Raw genomic sequence first — 20,085 nt, 5'->3', positions numbered from 1 at the left:
TCAGCAGCATCACACTCCAGTGTTTGCAGAAACCTCATCTCAATCCTGACTGGCCGCCCCAACCTCTGGTCAAGGTGGACACACCATGGGGACGCCTACTGTCTACAAGCCACCAGGCTGTGCCCAGGGAACATGGGTGTCTGTCCCCCCACCCACAAGCACAAAGTCCCAAAGCAGGGACTAGAGGCCACAAAGAAGAAAAAGGAGAGTGGACATGCAGGAGTGGGGAGAAGCCTGGCCAAAGGGGCGGTCAGAGAAGGGCCGTAGACTGGAGAGGGCCGAGCGGGCTAGGCCACAGGGCTGGGGGAGGATGGCCTGGAGGACGGCCTGGAGGACAAAGCCAGCAGGTACCTCATCCCTGACTTGCTCTGCATAAGCAATCCCTAGGGTGCCAGCACCAGGGCTCAGGAGTCATCCTGCCCAGTCCACCCCTGCCCGCCTGCCCTGCCCTGAGGAGATGAACAGCTCTGGAGACCCACTGGACTGCCTGAGCCTCCGTGTCCTCTGTAACATGGGCTTTCCTTCTCGGGCGGGCAACCGAGGAAACGCACTCAGAACCTGCGGAGGACCCAGCAGCGGGGGGTCAGCCAGGTCTCCATGCAGAATCCCTCCCCTTCCCTGCTCAGCCCTCAACATCCAGCCTCCAGACCTCTGCAAACCTCCACTGTGGCCTCTCATTCACAGAACAGCCTGTGCTCCTCAGCTGGGTTTCTGCACAAGCTTCCTCCTGCCGGCTTCCAGCCTCAGTGCCCCTCTAGACACTGCACATCCAGAGAGTCCCACCATAGCCCTGTCCTGAGCCCAGCCCACACCCCTCCTCACCCCAGGGCTCAGCCTCCCTGTGCAGCCCCAGCTGGCCCCACCCTCCCAGCTGCTCCCCAAACATTAGGACATGTGGGTCCCCTGCTAGGTCCACCCTCCACCTGGCTTAGCCATCTTGCCTTGCTCAGGCTGACCTCACTGACTAGGGGGCCTCCAAAGCAAAAGGAGGGGAATGGAGTCTGTCCCTGGGGACAATGACATTCCCTGCAATGGCAGCAGCCCCAAGGCCTTCGGCACTCCTCAGCCACCTCCCTGGGGAGCAGGACCACTGGGCATCAGCGCCCAGCTCTTGCAGGGTGCCAGGATGACGCTCCTCCCCACAGGCACATCGGCACTGCCCATGTCTTCAGGTGCCAGGTGAGCGGTACTCCTGGGTGCTGGGTGATCAGTACTTCTAGGTGCCGAGCCTCAGCCAGGAAAGGCTCCCAGGAGGTGCGGAGCTCCCTCCTGAACTCGGCCATGGCTCTGGCTTGGCAACCCCAGGTGAAGGGCTGCAGACCCAACTTCCAGCACCTCCACAAGGAGGGGACTCTGCCCCCATCCGGAAGGCCTCTTCCTGCTCTGAAGTCACTTCCCCCGCCCCTGAAACAGCATGATTCATCTTTCATTTCACCAAACGCTCAGGCACCCAGACTGGGGGGCTGAGAACATGACGCAGGGGCGCTCCCGACACAAGCAGGCTCCACTAGAGTCCATGCTGGCACCTGGAGAGGCAGGCCACAGGGAGCAGGTGCTGGGGGTCAGGTGACAAGCCAGGCTGTGACTCTGTCTTCTCCAGCTTCCCTGAAGGAAAATCCTTGGAGTGAGAGTATCCTTGGTGGCAGGCTGGTCCCTGCAGGTCCTGTTGCCCTTGGTGTGGCCAAGTATCCCTTATCCAAGATGCTGGGGACCACAGTTGCTTCAGAGCCTTCACCAGCTGATCATCCCTAATCCGAAAATCTGAAATGATCCCAAATCTGAAAGTATTTGAGTATCACATTAGTTCTCCAAATGTTTTGGATTTTGGAGCATTTTGGATTCCAGGTTTTTGAAGCACAAATGTTCAAACTGTATTTTAAATTCAAACCTGCCTTCTCATCTCAGTCATTAGATATCTTCCTACCTGAATTTTAGGGAACATACCCAAACTCCATATCCAAGTTCACTTTTTAATGTAGATTTTTAAAATTTGATATTCAATTTTCCAGAGGGTCCTACCAGTTATCACACCACCTTGCCACAGCCCATGCTATAGACTTGTTGCACGAGGGACAGTCAATCTTCTCTGCCTGCCCATTATTATTATGTAACATTATGTTTCATCAGGGACAATTTATTTTCAAAAGTGGCTTCAGTCTCCCCAAACCTGAAAGGAGAAGCATGGCAGGAAAGGAAGGGCGGCGCGGGGCTCTTCCAGCTCTTCCACGTCTCTTCATGACGTCTTATGGGTGTCCCTTACCGTCCAACCTCAGCAGTTCCAGGGTTACGATCCTGAGCCTCACACTGTGGGAACGAGTTCAAGATCTGGGAGGCTAGAGTAAGAACTCGGTTCCTTCTGGCACTTCAATCACACAGCCAAAAGCTACTGCGCTGAGGTCCCTTTTAAATGTCTCATCCATGTTGTCAGTTCTGCTTTAAGAAGGGAAAATAAAGCAACTGCAATTTCCTATTCAAAAAAAAAAAAAAAAAAAAACTCTGTTGGGAGTAAACACGCCGCAGATGTTTGACATTTCTGTTCTATCATTTTCACTAATTGGACTGAAAGCTATTAACGTATCATTAGCAGTTCTGCAAGCAGCAGAGTGACAGCAGTGACAGCCAGCCTCCCAACACTCTGTGCAGGGTTTCTTTCTCCCCAGGACATCTCCATTATGCTCACAGCATCCTGTAACCCCAACACTTCCAGATCCACCAGGGAAAGTTCAGACGCCGACTGCGATGCCCGCAGCCGGCTGCAGAGAGAACCTCATTCCCAGAAGGCCTAGCGGCTCCTTACCCCGCTAGGAGTGCCAAGGCCTAGGGACCGACAGTGGCGCAGTCCCATCTGGAAATGAGACTGTCCAGTGCCCTCTGCTGAGGCTGCAGGGGGTCTCCTTCCCTGGTCCACTGACAGCCGCTGCAGCTGTGAAGCCATCACTGCACTTAGGAAAACCTCGAGGGGGACACACGAGACACCCGCCTGCAGCTTCTTCACTGCTGGTCTCCATCCTTAGATTCTCATGAACAAGCCAAGGCTGGAAATCATTCTTGAGTTAAGGCTGCATTTGAGAGCACACAGTTCCCCTTTTCCTTTAGAACGAGGAGGGGAATTTGAGCATCTGACCCTTAGGTCACTGGGCAGCAGATGCTCTCTGGGGGCTGCAGATGGGCTTGCACTTTCTCAACTGTGACCAGGGGGACGCAGCCCAAGAGGCAGTTCGGGGTCCCCCAGCCATGGCTGACAGGGACTTCCATGAAGATGTTTTGTAATTTTACCTAAAACTTTCTCGTTTGTTATTTCGTGGTATCTTAGATAAAACAGGAAGAATATCAGCAAAGTGGACTGAGAACTCACTGAAAAGGACAGTGAACTCTTGTTTCTCCCTGAGGGAACATAAAACAAATTTAATCATGAATTTGCCTCTGTCTTCCCAGCACAGGGGTTGAGCCCAGGGGCACTCTAGCACTGAGCTGCATCCCCAGCCCCTTCCACCTTTTTGTTGTTGCTTATACTTTACTTAGCAACAGGGTGTCCATGAGTTGCTTAAGACCTCACTTAGTTGCTGAGGTTGGCTCTGAACTCGTGATCCTCCTGAGCCTCTGGGATAAGAGGCATGCACCACCCTGTGCAGCCATTTTTTATCTGGAGACAGGGTTTTGCTAAGTTGTTGAGGCTCGCCTTGACCTCAATTCTCCTTCCTCAGCTTCCGGAGTCAGTGGGATTACAGGCATGCACCACCACACCCAGCTGCCAGATTTAAAAAAAAAAAAAAATCCATCTGGCTTTTTAAACTGGGGGGGAAATACTTAAGTCAGTAACTTATTAACATTGGGGCTTTGAAAAAGGTTTTCATTGTGACATTTAAAAGGAATTTTGGACCGCATGTTATTTTTACACTGTGAAAAATTTATTGGTAAATCATCTTACAAACCTCAACTGAATCAGATTTCACTTGCTCTGACAATTTTTTTTTTTAAACGTAACATTTGGAAATAAAAAGGTACTATTCCAAGGGTGCACCACAGGGGGTAAGGACCTGCAGGACACTCAGGCTCCGACTGGAGAGGAGAAGCTCTGGCCTCCCCTCAGTCCCCAGTGAGACAAAGGGAAGTAGGAAGGAGTCCTGGTCAGCGCGGCAGGCCAGAACGCCCCAAAACTGGACTGCCTTTCCTAACAATCCCTGATGAAACGGGGAGGGGACTAAACACCAGAAGAATGAGAGAAGGGGCCCAGCTAAATATAAAAGCCCGCGCAGGTGGGCACCGGCAAGGGGGCTCTCAGGAGGCTGGGTGGGAGGGGCGTCTGGCTCCTGCCCCACCCCCACCCAGCAACACCCCAGATCACTTTATCCAAAAGAGGAGGGGAGGAGAGGAAGGGCGGCCATGGTCCTGCCCCCTCTGACTCCTGACTAAGGAACAGGACTCATAAGGCACCGAGGTGAGCAGGGGAATGAGCATGCATACCATGCCCAGGACAGGCCCCGACAGGGCGATTCAGAGGGGCAGGCAGAACACAATCACCCATGTGACGCCACCCTCCTCAGGGGCAATGACATCCCTCCCAGGTCCTGCGGTCCAGACAGCAGTCGAAGCCCAGGTGCTCCACTCCCCTGCAGCTGCGGGACACGTGGGGCAGGCGGCAAAGGGGAATGCGGGTGACTGACCAGCCCTTCTGGTCCAGGGCACTCAAGGGACGGCTCTCTTCAACCCCATTTCCCCCACCACAGGAGGCAGGGCAGAGGACGCTTCCAACAGCCCAAGGTGCCTCAGAACAGAGAGAAGCCTTCCCAGGTCGACCACCACAGTCTTCACCCTGGTGAAGTCAGAGCGGCCCGAGGGGGAGACACGCAGGAGGAACGCCAAGGATAGGACTTCATGCAAAGGCCCCCAGGGGAAAGGGGACGGGAGGGAGCAGAGCTGCTGGAGAGAAAACCAACTCAGGGAACCTGGCCACCTCCCACACAGAGCGACCGCACCAAGAACCACCCCAGCGCTCCTAAGGACAGAGGCCTGGCAAGAGCACTGGGACGGAGGAGGGACGGGTGAGAAGACGGGAGCTGAGAGATGTGGCGGGGGGCTCCCGTAGAGGGTTCAGCCCAGAGGGCTGGGGAAAGCGTCCAGGAGAGGACGGACGACCCGCGGGGCCAGTGGGGTCTCTGACGACAGGCCCAGCAAGAGGGGGAGAAAGGTCTTCAAAGATGAAGGACAGTGGGGTTCTCCTGAAATGCAGAAAGACCCGAATGTACAGATCCAAGGGGCCAGCGAAATCCCAGAAAGCCCCAATTCCGGAAAACTAGGGCAGGCCTTCAGCTTTAGAGATGTGCCTCCTGAGCCTGCGGGAAAACCGGGGTGCACACAGCAGGAGCCCCACCAGAGGGGCTGCTGCAAGTGCTTTCACACAGGATTGTTTTGGACACTGTGTTGCAGTAACAACCAACTAAGTGAGGTCAGGGGCAGATGGACAGGCTGTCAGCGATGCCCCCCCCCCCCCAACCAGGAAAGCTGGGAAGCTGCAGCTCCAAACCGCACTTTCAAAAACCTTGTCCTGCATGTGGGCACACCTGAAAGCCCTGTGGAAGAGCACGTGGACGGGAGGCAGCCTGCCTTGTCACAAGGGACAGGCCAGCAGCCTGGTGTGACCTAAATCAGCTGGAGTTCTTAGCGTGGATCTGATGCTTACCTCCAGGTGGGAGGCTTCGATCTGAAACGTCTCTGTCTCTTCTCTCGATTGAGCTTGGCATTTGGAAGTCCCACTCTTCCTAACACGTCAACGCTTTTGGATTTATTTAACTGAAGAGTACTTTGAAGTTGCAAGTAGTTGATAGGTTTAAGAAAAACACAGAGCCGCTCGCTTGAGTAGCTCAAGACTCTTGACGGCAAGTAAACAAAGCGAACATTAACTGGATGGGAAGGCAGATGTGAAACTGAAACGTGGAGAGTCTCGGGTCCTATTTCATGTTCTTGAAAAGAGCTGTATTGTTGTCTTCAATAACAAGGAGTCCAAAATGTATTGATGGACCTGAAATTTTTATTGATGAAATACTCTTAGGTACTAGAAAGCTGCTTTAAGTGTCTTTTAAAAATGTGATTTGCTGCTCAAGAAGATGATGGAAAACTAATGTTCAGAGAGATGGCTTCTTGAATTTCCAAAACTTGGATTCAATTTCTTTACATTTCAGTTTCCAAGAGCTCTGGGTTAAAATACCAACTGGCAAATTCACACACAAATTCACCTATTATGAGCTCTCTTCTCCACATTGCATCTTGTAAAACACTTTGGCCAGGTGGTTAGCGTGGGATATGCAGACCAACCTCCACCATCCACACCCACATTTTGTCAGTTTTTCCCCCTAAAACACCCCATCCAAACGTGCTGACAGCACATCCTCCCAGCAAAACGAGCTCCTGACCTTGCTGCACAGTCGGTCACTGAAGAGAAAGAATGGCATCGTCAGGGACCTTGTGGGGAGGGTGGCCAAGAAGGCCACAGCAGGACTTCACTTTGAAACAGGCCATGGACACAGGAGAAACGGCCCGGAGGGAGGAGCCATATTTGCACAACCAGGCACCTCCTTGGGCAGCAGAGCCTGTCTGGCCCCCAGGAAGATAAGGCAAGGCTCCCCTAGTTCAGGCCCACTCAGCTGCCCCTGCGCCACGCCTGGGACCTTCTTGCAGAGTTGCCACTGGAAGAGATTCTGGACTCCTAAAAGCTCCATGAAAGTCACACTTCTCCCCCAAAACTCAACCTCACACCCAGCTGTGGCCAGCTCATCCCAGTCCGCACAGCAAGCTGATGTCCTGCTGAGCCTCGGGGCCTGTTTGCTGATCCGTAAAATGGGTGAGAGGATCCAACAAGTTTCCTCCGAAGGGTCAACCTCAGGCCACACCTGCAGCTGAACAGCTTTCCAGCTTCTGCAATCTCGGTCTCCGTAGGTGAACGCACAGGTAGAACAGCCGCTGCCTTGTCCTGCCATGGTCAGGAGCGCTCAGGGGCTGGCAGCTCCTGGTAATGTAGCATTACAAATGGCTCAAAAATTCAACTCATCGTGGCAGCTTCACAGTGACGGCATCGTCGTTTCCAAATGGAGCAACACACACACAGTGTCCCAGGACATCCAGTGAAAAGGAGAAGCAGTCTAAAACGATGTTGCAGAGGATGAAAGATGTGTGTTTCGCTCTCAACTTCCCACAGACAAACCAGCCTCTCCCAGGACTGTGGTCGCCCATGCCTTCTGGGGATCCAGGAACTTCCGCGTCCCCCTCACGTCAAAGCAGCTCATGAAGAAAGCAAGTCCTGGACAAGTGCTTCTCCAATGGCTCCGGGAAAAGGATTCCAGAAATCTCAGGACTTATCCATGTGGGTGGCGTGTTTCTAACTCAGATCAGAGCGTCTAGACAAGTATTCTCAACCCACAGCACTCTTTGGTTCTCACTGCTCTTGGGCCAGAGGACTCTAGGCGACCCCTTTCCAACTGACCGGATACAGCCCGTGGCTGGCCTCTGCCCTCCACCTGCGTCAGTCGCGGGAGTCCTGGCGTCTGAAGCACACTCTGAGTCCCACACTGCGCCAGGCTTCGGGTCAGGGCTGGGAGTGCAAAGACAGCGGCAGGCTCTGCACCCTGGACAAGCTTGGTGCCAAGGGAGGGGAGACAAGGAAAGAGGCCACACTTGAAACCGGAAGACTAGTCAGGTGGACTGGGAGGCCACAGGCGGCCAGGCCCGGGCTGACTTTCAGTCATCAGTGAAGGACCCTCGCAGTCAGATTTGACTTACAATCAAACCAGCGACCTTCGGACCACCACTGCTGGGCAGCTAATGCTCGGTGCCTGCAACAGCCCCAGAAAGGGCTCACGGGTTCCACTGAGTGTGTCCACCATGCACGCCAGTCCTTCAGAGGAACAGGCACTTCGGGTTGGTTGCTTCATTTGTAATATTTTGCACACTTAAGTATTTAAACATAAAAAGTAAAGCAAAGGCCTCAGTGGATGAAGAAAAGAAGCCCTACTCTTCACCTAGGCAAAGCTTCCTCACCGAGCAGTGCACCAAGTCTGAACTACGTCCCCCAGTGCCAGGACTGGGTCCATGGGAGCAGTGCAGGGGGCAATGCAGGCAGCCCGGGGGGCTACCCAGCTCCAATGCCACGGCCAACATGTCCTACCTCTCTACACCCTCGGATCACAGCGTTCTAAGCCAGTGCTTGCCGTGGGAAAGTAACTTTATGCTAACAGATGATGTGTTACAAAAACCCTGTTTTTGAATATGCAACTCTGGAAATGAATATGCAGAAGGACTGGTTTACAGTGGTTCATTCACATATAACTCTGAACACAAACAAGGTATCAGGCTACGGGGAGCAACCGTCCCGCTAGGTGGCACTTCATTCCTCAGCCCCATTCCTGTCCGTCCTCAGGAGCACAACAGGAGCAGGGCTGGAAGCTGCTGCGTGGGGAACAGCCAGAGACCAGCACCAAGGCACCGCAGGTTGGATTCTGCTTTGTCTTTTACAATCCCTTTTAAAACCTCTCAAACCCCTTCCTAGCTCACCAGCAGTAACACTCCAGCCAAGGCCCTCCCTACCCTACTGGGGTCTGTCGTGGGATATTTCTTTCTGCAGGTGCTGGGGATGGAGTCAGGGCCTCTCCATGCCAGAAAAGTACTCGACTGCGGAGCTCCACCCCAGCCCTCACCTCCGATATTTCTTTTGCTGATGGTCACATTCCACTTTCCCCATGCCCTCTGGGAAATTGTGTTAAGATCCTCTATCAAGAGTATCATTATGGCTGGGTTGTGGCTCAGCGGTAGAGCGCTCGCCTAGCACGTGCGAGGCCCTGGGTTTGATCCTCAGCACCACATAAAAATACATAAGAAAATAAAGTTACGATACCTTTGGGTCCAACTACAACTAAAAACATAAATGTTAAAAAGAGTGTAGTTACTTTATTAGAAGGAGGTCTCCAGGTCTCTGTCCCTCCTTCAGAGCACCTGCACCCCCACCCCCACCCATAGGACCAGCGTGGTTTGCTGCGAAGCACCAAGACCCCCTGTGGTCTGCCACCCAGAGTGGGTGGAGACCAGATGTCCCTGTGACGTTCTCATGGGAACATAAGCTCCTGGATCTTGGGCTGAGCTCACCCCTGCCAGGCCCAGGTGTTTCCCAGGGGGTCCTGCCCCTGGGACATAGAATAAGCCACATCTGCCACCCATGCTGACGTACCCTCAGGACGAGACCTCTGCCTGAGTGAGAGAACACGCCAGGACACAGCGCTCTGGGCAGCTGGACACACCTGGAGCCAGTTCACCTGAGATGGCTCCTAAGGGGGCATGAGAATTGGGTGCAGAGGATTTGGGGGGCCAGATACCAGCAGCTCACTGCTATCACCTGAGTCAGTTCTGAGGCCAGAGGGGTCTGGAGATCCCTCCTGTTCGTCCCCTGAAGTCTGTCTCAGGGCCAGCCAGCATGACTGCTGTGGCGGTCGGGACACGGGGGCTGGCCCCGCCTTCTTTCCCCCCCCCCCTCCTGGGCTGCCCACACAGCTTCTCCTCCATCCCTGCTGCAGCGAAGACCGTACCGCGGGCCAGTTCCACTTCCAGATGCCGCAGCTGCCCACACTCGGGCTGACCGCTCCTCCTGCAACCCCGGGTCCTGTCCAGGCTCAAGTCCGCTTCTTCGCCCACTTGGGTCCACCCCTTCCTCTGGGCGTGTGGAGTGACACACACTGTGCTGGCTTCCTCACCAAGGCCCTCTGCACAGGACACACTCCCCCTCAACACAGCTGGCTCCTTCCTTTGGCTCAAAGAACAACTCCTGCATGTTTGTTGTCCGCAGTGGTAACGACAGGATGTGTCAGGAGAGGTCCTCCTGAACCTTCATCCCGCCTCAGAATTCTTCCTAACACGGAATGTGCCAGGAGCCAAGGACGGAGAAAGGAACAGACCATGAGTTGAACCTGGTTTCTGTTTCTGGTCTGGGTCAATCATAGGTGAATTTATTAGGTTTAAGTAAATGGATCAGATGAAACTGTCATGTTTTGTACATTACTGGCAGCTGCCTGGGGCTTAATTTGTACTAAGATACTCCTCCCCCGCCACACACACACAGCTGGCCCAGTCCTTCTCAGATCTTACAGCTGGTATCCAAAGCCTCAGCTCCCAGGCCAGTGGTGGCCGAGTCCTCAGAAGCACGCAGGCGGAGGCAGAGCTGGGAACCACATCACCACAAGCAGGTTCTCCTAGAGGGTCTTTCTGGCACCTGTCTTAATTTGCTGTTGGTGTTTCTTGCAATTTCTACCTCCCTGCCTCCATGCCCCCTGCTCCCTGCCCCCAGGCTGGCTTCAGCCCTGACCCAGGACTGCCCAAGTCAAGGAGTATGATCAGCAGAGGTGTCCTCTGAACAGCGAGCCTCTCCCCTCTGCTGGGACCAGCAAGTGCGCAGGGCAGGGAGGAGGTGGTGGGCGAAGGCCACGCAGGATGGTGCGGGGGTGGGGGGGGGGAAGCTTTGTGGACCCCCTTGTCTAAGGTCCAGCAAGGCCCAACAGCCCTCCGTCAGCACTTCCTGCCCTCGAGGATGGAGAGGGAAATACTGCATGAAGAGGTGCGAGGGCCAAGCATAACACCGCCCGCAACCTGTCCCTGTGGGAAAGGCTGCATCAAGCGGCATCTGTCAGTTGACGCTTGAAAGGGCCATGTGTGGCATGTGGACGTGGGATCCGGATCTGCCCCCAGTCCTCTCTGGGGCCCACCTGCTCTCCAACCCTTCTGTAACACGCCTGCCCCACCAACAGTTCAAGGAGGCGACCTCACTGCCCCTGAGGGAGCGGCCAATCAGCATGCCCCCTCAGATCCCAGCAGTGTTGGTTGTTTTAGGGAAAAGCATGTGATACAAGTGAGGCCAACTGCTGCTGACCTTAAATCTGCTGCAGGAGCAACTGAGAAAAACATCCAACCTTCCTCCCCATCGAGTGTGAGCACCAGGGATCACATGGTCAGTGGGTGCCACCAAGTGGGGCACCAACAGTGGCATGAAGCCCAATAGTGGCAACAAGTGGAAAGAGGCTCCTCGGGAACCTAAGTGGATTTAGGATCAGGTTTTTTCTAAATCCCCCAACCTGGCTGCTCTGAAGGCCACCTGATAAGTCCACCACCACAGCACCACCCCTTTCTGCCTGAGTAATCTAAGCTGCTCAACTATCCCTTGCACCGAGGGTGCAGACCATTACCAGGAACCTGGCCCTGGGGCTCCTGGACAGAGTAGGCTGGTCTGCCACCATCCAGCTCCCTGGGACTGCAGATGGGCTACCAGCTTGTCATCCCCGTTAAGGCCAAAGTCCGGAGGAGACACTGCACAGACCCAGGGGAAACGCCTTGTGGCGGTTCAGGTTTGACAGATCCTGTGATGGTCGTCTGCAGGCACATGCGATGCATGCGCAGCTTGAGAACACCTGTGCAGCAAAAAGGGACTTGTGCTTGCAAACGTGAAACTCCAGACCCACCTCCTTCTTCCCGCTGCACAATGTCTTGTTAGAACTTCTGATGTCAGCAGGGTCACAGGAAACCAACAGGTGAGTCACAGCGGGCCTTCTCCCTCTGGGCTCTGGACTCTGGGGGCATAACAGGCCTTTGTGGTGCCTCGAGGAGCCAGACTCTCCCAGACAGTGTGGACCTGCCCTTGCAGGTCCAGGTGTAAATCACTATGGTGAATTAGTTATTCATCTAGAAATTTCTTCTCCCTGGTACTTGCCAACTGCAGGCCCAGTGCTGATTTTGGTAAGTCCTTGATTTCTTGTTGAATTGATGATAAAAATACGGAACGATGTGTTCAGAGTTCCAACAACCAACTGAAGGACACAGTTTGTCCTGCCAGAAGTGTCCATGCCAAAACCATGACGGCCTGCTCCTCCTGGCTTTAGAGCCTTTTTTCTTACTCAAGATGAAAAGGAGCAGGCTTCTCTCCAGCTACTTCTTTGAAGCTCCAGGATCACTTCAGGGCCCTTCACCTGATGCAGGCACCACCTGGCTGTCCTGTGTCTTCCGTGCCAGGGAGGCAGAGCTGCAGACTGCTCTAGACTGCAGAGGAAGACGGGAGGGAGGCACCGAGAGGGACTGCGGAAGACCCCGCACTGCCCTGCACTGCCTCCACTAACCCCGCCCACTGGCAGCTCATGATCTTAAGGCTCACAGATAATTCTCATTAAAAAGTTACCACGCACTTACAGTCACTTGGGTGTAAGTAACATGGTAAAATTCATGTTCAAAACAACTCAAGTCAGAGTCATAAGGACCCCCCACCCCACCCGGCCACCACACACACACACTCTGAACATTAGGCAGGATCCAAGAACTGTTTTAGACATAAGCCCTAACATCTGTGGAGCAGTGGCAGCTGACAACATTTTTTTCCAACTTTATTGGGTTTGGAAAGGGTTTTGGAGCTGACAGCTTAAATGCATCAGTGTCCCAGAAAACCGGCCTGGGTGTTTTCGCTGGGTGTTTCTAGGAGACTAAGTAAACATTCATTAACAAAATATCTGAGGTCCATGTGTTGCTGAGAACGCGTTCACTGCCCCGACTCTGGACACATCTGTGAGGAAACAATTCCCGCCGGGGTCCTGGGGCTTTGGCAAGACTGATACATGGGACACAGGCTTGAGGGCAGCCTGTGGGCCCCAGGGCCAGGACCAAGTGACCCCAGAGTCTTCCTCCCACAGCACGTGGCGTGAGCACTTGAGAAAAAGCATCCTGAACCGAACCCCAGCAGAAACCCTGGCGGTCGTCTCCAGGGACACAGCCTGCCTCTGAGGTCATCAAGAGCTCGTGAGGACCTGCTGGCCCCTGGGCGCCCGCCGACCCCGGGTCCAGAGGCTTTCCCCAGAAGCCAACCCTGCCCTTGGAAGCTGCAGCGCTCCCCAGCTCCCCTGTGGGGAGGACCCCAGAACTCAGCCTGGCTGGAAAGGCCCTAGGGTGTCGGCCACATCAGACCCTGTCCTGTGCTCTGTCCAGGCTGTAGACAAGGTCCCAGGAGCCTGGCATGGGCTCCACGCTCAGTGACCTGGACTTCACGGGGGCAGTGGAGGACCCATGCTGAGCGGAGGGCGGCAGACCTACCTCAGCCTCCCGGGGCAGGGGTCAGGCATGGGCACCTGAGGGCAGAGGGAGGCGAGGGGGCAGCGTCAGTGTAGGGGGCAGGGCGACTGGGGCGGGGAGCTGGGGAGAGAGCAGAGACAGCGTCCCGGCGTACCCGCAGGTGACGGGCCCATGTGGGGACACGGACACTGCCGGGCTGCAGCCGTCCTGATGCACTGCTTGGCTCGGTCCTCACACAAGCCGTGAGGCTGGGAGGAAGGTGGCATTCGGGAGTGGTAACATGCCCAAACTCACAGGAAAACCCAGAGGCCAGGACAGCCCAGGCCTCAGCCAGCGGGACCCCATCTTGGTAACGCATGGCATGGGGGCCAGACACCTCCCTGCTTCTCTCCTGGCACCTGCTCCCTTCCTGGATCATTCAGCTCTGCCACCTGGTGACCCAGTAAGACGTGACCACTATAGAGGACACTGTGTGTTCCAGGTCCTCCCGGACGTGAACTAGTGACCCTTCCAGAGAACCTCCAGGCCTTTACCAAGCCCGGACAGTTTCAACTCAACAAAACACAGCAGCACTTTCCCGACACCTGGGCACAAATCAAAAGAATACTTTAGAATTTTCAATGAGCTGCGGTCACAAAGCCCAGGTTCCCACCTGAGCCGCACGGGTCCCTACTCCGTCTCGGGGCTTTCTCTCATGCAGCCCACCCCTGTGCCCAGCTCCATGAGCTCCACCGGCCAGGTCGGGGAATATTTTTAAAAAGTCTATTCAAAAAAACAAGAACCGCGTCTGCACTGAACACACGGACTCCTCTTCTGTCACTGCTCCCTCAAAACACGGAGTGACAAGGGTTCACACAGCATGCAAAGCCCAGGCCGTCCTCCCTGGGGCCTGGAGTGCCCAGACTTGGGTACCCGAGGGAGTCCTGCCACCAAGCCCCGAGGGCACCAGGACGGCTGTGCCGAGCTGGTCCTTACCTCCGGGTGTACCCACATCTTTCGTTTTCTCCCAAGCTTCTCCCACCTGGAGGACATTCGGGGTTTTCCATCTCCCTCGTCATTTCAGACTCTTCCCCTTACACAGGAAAACACCAGGCCCCTTCTCCACCTGGGGGACACTGTCATCTGTGCCCAGCTCTGGAGAGTCCCCGACTGGGAGATCTGCCCTAATCCAGTCCCTGGATTCCTCCAACTCCCTCAGCTGGACGCAGGCAGGGCCAGCTTCCCAGGGAGAGCCACTGTTCTCCACTGGGGGAGGGGAGGAGCGGGTCCAGGGACCCAGGCTGCTGCTGCACAGATGCAGGGCCGGCCGGGGGGCGTCCTGTGCAGTCACTGCTGGGACAATCAGGACAGCAGAGACAGAGCCTGAGTCACTGCCCTGGAGGGAAGGGCCAGGCCGCTGCGGGCCCACACAGATTCTGGGGTGCCAAGACTTCAACAGCCCAGAATTTGAGCTGGTTAACAGCTAACAAGAAACTAAAGCTTCAGTGACCGAAGAAATGGGTCCCCAATACACTGACTCCTGAGGACCCAGGAAGAGGGCCAGCTGCTCCCATGCCCTGCCTGGCGACAGCCCTTCAGCCAATCCCTGTGGGCAACCACAGCAGGCGAGGTCACCACTGGGCCTTGCCCTGTCCCCTCACAGGGGCTGGCAGGCCCTGTCCTCTTCCCACCACCTTTAAGCCACCTTCGCATCCAGAGGTGGGTTCATTCTAGATTTGCATGAAAAGGCGGCACTAGCAAAGAGCACAGCTTCATTCCAGAAAAAATTCTGATTATTTATGACTGCAGTAGGCTTTATTGAGGCCAGATCAGGTCTCCCAAAGGGTGTCTGGCAGCGATTCCGAGTCTCTGGCCAAGTCACCCCCCAACAGACCTCTTCCTTAGAGGCCACTGATGCCTTCACCCTGTCCTGTCACCTGGACTCCAGTCTCTGACCCAAGGCTTCAACCAGGACTTCAAAGCACAGCCACCAGTTGGAAACGCCTCCAGGCACGGCAGGAACAACGCAGACACGGGTCTGGTAGAGCTCAGCGTCTGGGACCGGGCATGTAGGCCTCTCGCATGTAGGAGACTATCCCGTGCTCCAGGGTTGCAGGTGCTTCTTCCCCAGCCCCACCTGGGCACCTGGGTGCCAGCAGAATTGGTGCTGAGTCCTAAGGATGTTGCCAGCACAAACACCGCGACCTTCTGTTTTCCTGATGCCACTGCGTTTCCCAGGGCTTCCACTGGGCTCCGTGCATCTCTTCCTGGCACTGTGAAATGCCCCCCAGGGGTGTGAAGGTCACAGGCAAACCGATTCCTGTCCTGGTCCTCCTCAAGCTTCTATGGCCAGCAAGAACGGAAGGGAAGGGCCCGGCCTCAGCAGCTCTGAGCGGGGCTCCTGCAGCCAACAGGTGGGCGTGACGGGCCCTCTCAGACCCTGTGTGGAGCACTAGAATCAGTCTTTGCAGCCTAAGGTGCGAGATCGCACTGGAACAGGGTGTGTGGCGGACCACTGCCTCCCAGGAAGGCAGCGCTGTCCGACAGGCAGGGCTGGGCGTGTCTACCAGCCCAGGAGCCCACGGGGTGATGGTCTTCGGCAGCTGGGAGGGGCCTGGACAGTCTCAGGGAACAACCTGTCAAAACAGTGATTCTGGATTTCCGGCCTGCAGAACTGACGGAGGATACACCTCTGCTCTTCACCCCATAGCATGTGGCCTGCCACAGAGGCCCCGAGCACTTAAACACACTCGGACACACCAAGAACTGTGCCCCCACAGAGGCTGCTCCCTCCAAGCTCCTGTCTGGGAGTCGCAGACTCCCCACGAAACCCCCACTGTTGCACTCGTCACAGGCAGAACTGCTATTAAGTGTGATATCCCGTACCCTCCCTCGTTCGGACTGTGTCTCTAAAGTTACTAAATCTTGTAAGTCCAGATGATGTCACCTCTGGAATCCAGCTGAGATGGACCGGATGGAAGGCACTCTGGGCCCCGGACATGATTCTGCCCAGTCACACTCCTACCCAGAAAGCTCTCTTCTGCAACTGCCGTGTCCCACCACTCACCTCTCCAGCAATCTCAACATCCCAGGCGCAGGTCAGAATCCCCGCAAAGACAGCAGCGTGTTCTTTACCTCAGAGGAGCCACCGTGGGCCAGCAGGAAGGGCGGAGAACCCCACGAGCGGCGGGGATGGCAGCTCACCCACACCCCACGCAGCACCCCCGGCCGGAGCAGCCATGCAGCTGACTGCTCCAGACTCACAAGAGCTAAGTGGCTGGGTGTCCTGAACGTGGTCTGAGTGTGTCCCCAAATGACTGGCATGTAGGAAGCTGGCTCCCCAGCGCGGTGCTGCTGGGAAGTGGGGAGACCTTTGAGAGCTGGGCTCAGCACCAGGTGACCAGTCCCTGGAGGCACAGCCTGCTGCCCTTGGCAGGGATAATGTGGATCTCAAGACAGGGCCATTAGGAAAGAGCAACACTCGGCCCTGGCCTCTCCATCTTCCTGCCTCACTATGTTATCCCTCTCCCACGTGTTCCCTCCATGATGCCTTCAACCATGAGGCCAAATAAATGGGGCCATCTGATCTAAGACTTTGAGCTCCCCAACAACGAATTTAAAAATCTTTTTTCTTTGTAAAGTACCCAGCCACAAGTATTTTGTTACAGCAAGGAAAAATGGACCAACACAGAGGAAAACTCAGAAGACAACAGTAACACCAAGAAATGGAAAGGTCATACAATTTGGTCCAAACCCACTGCCTCAGCAGGCACAGACCATGCCCACCATGGGGTTATGTAATAGTTTGCTTAGTTCCTGCACATGCCAAGATGACTCACATCACCCTGGGACCCTCCACACACCAAGGTGACAAGGTGACAACACAGTAAATCATATACCCAATCCAGAACATCCTGTCTATGCAGTTTCTTAATTTAAGCAAGCACAGACAACCGACTGACATTAACTCACTGGATAAGAACTGAAACCACTTCAGGCTCCCTGCCAATGTGGAGGGTATGGCAAAACTGGCATGAGGGAAATCACAGTTGATCTCACTCATTTCCTCTCCCTGCTGCCACTCCTCCTAGGCCACAGAGACAGGAAGTGGAAGTCAGTCCACTAGGAGAGGCCAAGATAGTAGCTGCTGCCTGGTTCCAGACAGCAGTGTGTGCCCAGCTCTGGGGAAACACCAGGGCGGAGGGGCTGCCTGGCATCAGAGTTCTTTCAGCATCCAGAGGCCCTGTGCCTCCCTATGGGGGTGCACCTGGGCATGGCGCTGCTCCCAGCTCCCACAGAACACGGCGAATGCAGGTCAAAAGGCAAGCAAAGAGGTGGCCCCGGTGAGCACTAGCCGTGAGCAGAGATCACAGACCACCTCTCCCTGGATCCAGGAGCCCTTGGCACGGGCCCCTGATGAAGAAAGGGATGTCCCCTCACGTGCTCCTACCCTTTAAAATAACCTGTGACTAGAAGCCCAGGCGCCACGATGGAATTCCAGTGCAGCGGCAAGTGCTACCCAGAAAACCAACGAGTGGGGCTGTTAGTGACCACAGTAAGGCCACCAGGCTGGGGACAGCTTTCACTTCTGATGCACAAACATTCAAAAGAAAAGTCTCCTGTTTATCAAAATACAAGGGCCTGTTATGCAGTGCACAAAACAGATCACAGCTGAGCACCGGAATGTCAGGACAAAGCAAGCACCCCCCAAGGAAAGGCACAGAGCATGACCACGACCAAAGCCAGGCAGGCGGGCTCCCGAGAGCGCTGAGGCCCTGGCTGTCCCTCTGTAGAGCTTGCAACTGCCTGCGGACATCTGAGCAAGGCCAGGGTGCGATCAACAAGACCAGGGCTGGACCCAGGACTCCCAGCCACCCCAGACTGGAATGGAGAGCGAGGGGTGCTGGAGGCAGATTCCCTGGAAAAGGTGCACCCCGCTTCCCCAGTCAAGCCAGCCACAGACCCTCAGCACCTGATGCCATTAGCGCTACAACCACAAGGCCGAGAAGTGGAAAGCCAAGACACAAACTCTACACAGCTCTCCTCTGGATAAGCTACCCGGCTATGGCTACCGCTCACCCTAGACTCAAAGGGACAAGTCAAACCCTGGGCCCCAGGGGCACTCAGGAAGGAGGAAGACACCGGTGGGAGCACCCCCTTCCTACTGTCTGGGCCATGCGTGTTCAAGCACCTGCTCTCTCTCCTGGGCCACCAGTCTTTTCCCCTGTGCCCCAGCGCACAAGCCCTCTCTGAGCCTCTGACCGTCCCAGATCACCGTCTAGCAGGGAGGTTTTCAGGGCGGCCTTCCCGAGGACCACCAAGAGGTGTCACAGCACCACCAAGTCCTGCCCCAGGCCGCGGAGACCCAGGCGAAGCCCCAGGGGAGTCTGGCCCTGAAGGTTCCACAGGCCCCGGGAGGAGAGTTAAGGCCAGCACAGGTGTTACAGGGGACACGTGACGCTACTGACAACTACTGCTCAAAACACAGCTAGGGGACAGAACAGGGTGGAATGCCGAACTAAAAAAAAGGTAAAATGAAACGAAACAGGATGGAACACAGGACGAGGAGGGAGGGAACGCTACAGCACAGTCGGGCTCTCCTCGCGCTCCCCACAAGACAAGCTGCCATGGAGGAGACGGTAGTTACCTGCATCCATATCTGCAAAGAATGGAACAGCCGGTGAGAGAGAGAAGGAACCAGAAATTCAGTGTCTCAGAGGTGGAGTCACAGTTACAAGGAGAGAAAATACACAACTTACAAAACTGCCTGCACACTACACCTGACGGGGCGCTAAAGGGCTCCTGCCTTTGCCATTGTCATTTAAAGCAAAGGATAATACGTGGACATGTTAACAGAAGAAGGAAACGTCTAATGGCAGGAGAAATGCCTCGCTCAGTGGGCAATGGCACTCTGCGGGGAGACGCCTGCTCCAGCGCGGGGTGGGGGTCTGGAGAACTCATCTAGAAGCTGGCAGCAAGGCTGAGAGCACCAGGTCAGAGTCGGCAGGGACTCCACCCCCAGAGTGGACCACGTCCAGCCCATATTTAAAGAAGGAGCACTGGACCAGCGCCTCCAAGGACAGGACCGTTAGACGGAAACACATTCAGCAGCTTCTCTCGGTTCTACTCCAGTGCTCCCAAGGCCAGAGAGCGCGTAACCGGCCCTCAGTCCCTACGGGAGGAACTGCATGCGCCAGGGTCTTTACTGCGTGGTGTTTCTTGGCATGTGACAGGTCAAAGCAATGATTTAGAATATGCTAAAGAAAAACATCAAGAGCCTAAACTCCCTAAAGCCTGTAACTAACCACCCGCCCAACGGCATACCTTCCGGAGACTCCTCCTGGACGTATGTGCCCGTCAGGTACCGGTGCACCAGGGCGGACTTGCCGCTGGCCAAGTTCCCCACGATGCCCTGCAGCAAAGACACGACAACCACGAGGGTTATTACATCAGAGGGCTCTGCTGGGCACTCCCCAGACAGGTCGAAACACAGGGACCCCAACAACCACGACCCAGCGGTGGCAGCAAGCCGACGACGACACGCGTCCTGAGGAGGGGGGGCTCTGCTCAGGCTGCTCAGGGCCGCTTGGCCTCCACGGCTCGGGCGTCGGCACTGAGGGAGTCATGCCGGGTCCAGCCCTCTTCCCGGAAGCGAGCCGTCTTCCTCAGGAACATGTGCACTGCCCACGGGGCCATCTACCAGGTCTCTGGCCTCACCACACCAGGGGGGCCAGGTGAAGGAGACAGGGTGGTGTGCAGAGTCACACGGGGACCCAGGTGAAGGAGACAGGGTGGTGTGCAGAGTCTCGCAGAGGAGGGGGGTCCAGGTGACAGGGGACAGGGTGGTGTGCAGTCACACGGGGGACCCAGGTGAGAGGGGACAGGGTGTGCAGAGTCACATGGAGGACCCAGGTGAGAGGAGATAGGGTGGTATGCAGAGTCACATGGGGGACCCAGGTGAGAGGGGACAGGGTGGTGTGCAGTCACATGGGGACCCAGGTGAGAGGGGACAGGGTGATGTGCAGT

The 20,085-nt window shown here is 55.7% G+C and overlaps 1 protein-coding gene across 20 annotated transcripts in view; it reads right to left on the bottom strand.

Annotated features, from left to right (window-relative positions):
- Agap1 (ArfGAP with GTPase domain, ankyrin repeat and PH domain 1) overlaps positions 1 to 20,085 on the bottom strand; it is a 473,567-nt gene that overhangs the window by 296,799 nt on the left and 156,683 nt on the right. For 12 of the 20 annotated variants that reach the window (XM_078018283.1, XM_078018285.1, XM_078018287.1 and 9 more), the window contains exons 3-4: positions 19,384 to 19,471; positions 18,707 to 18,718 (exon numbers count right to left, since the gene is read on the bottom strand). In XM_078018283.1, coding sequence (XP_077874409.1) covers positions 18,707 to 18,718; positions 19,384 to 19,471 — 100 coding nt within the window. The remainder of the gene's footprint in view (positions 1 to 18,706; positions 18,719 to 19,383; positions 19,472 to 20,085) is intronic. The other 8 variants (XM_078018284.1, XM_078018286.1, XM_078018290.1 and 5 more) reach the window with 1 other exon arrangement.

This window comes from Ictidomys tridecemlineatus, chromosome 7, assembly GCF_052094955.1.
Source record: "Ictidomys tridecemlineatus isolate mIctTri1 chromosome 7, mIctTri1.hap1, whole genome shotgun sequence".
Taxonomy (NCBI): domain Eukaryota; kingdom Metazoa; phylum Chordata; class Mammalia; order Rodentia; family Sciuridae; genus Ictidomys; species Ictidomys tridecemlineatus.
This window is presented reverse-complemented; position numbering and strand designations above follow the sequence as displayed.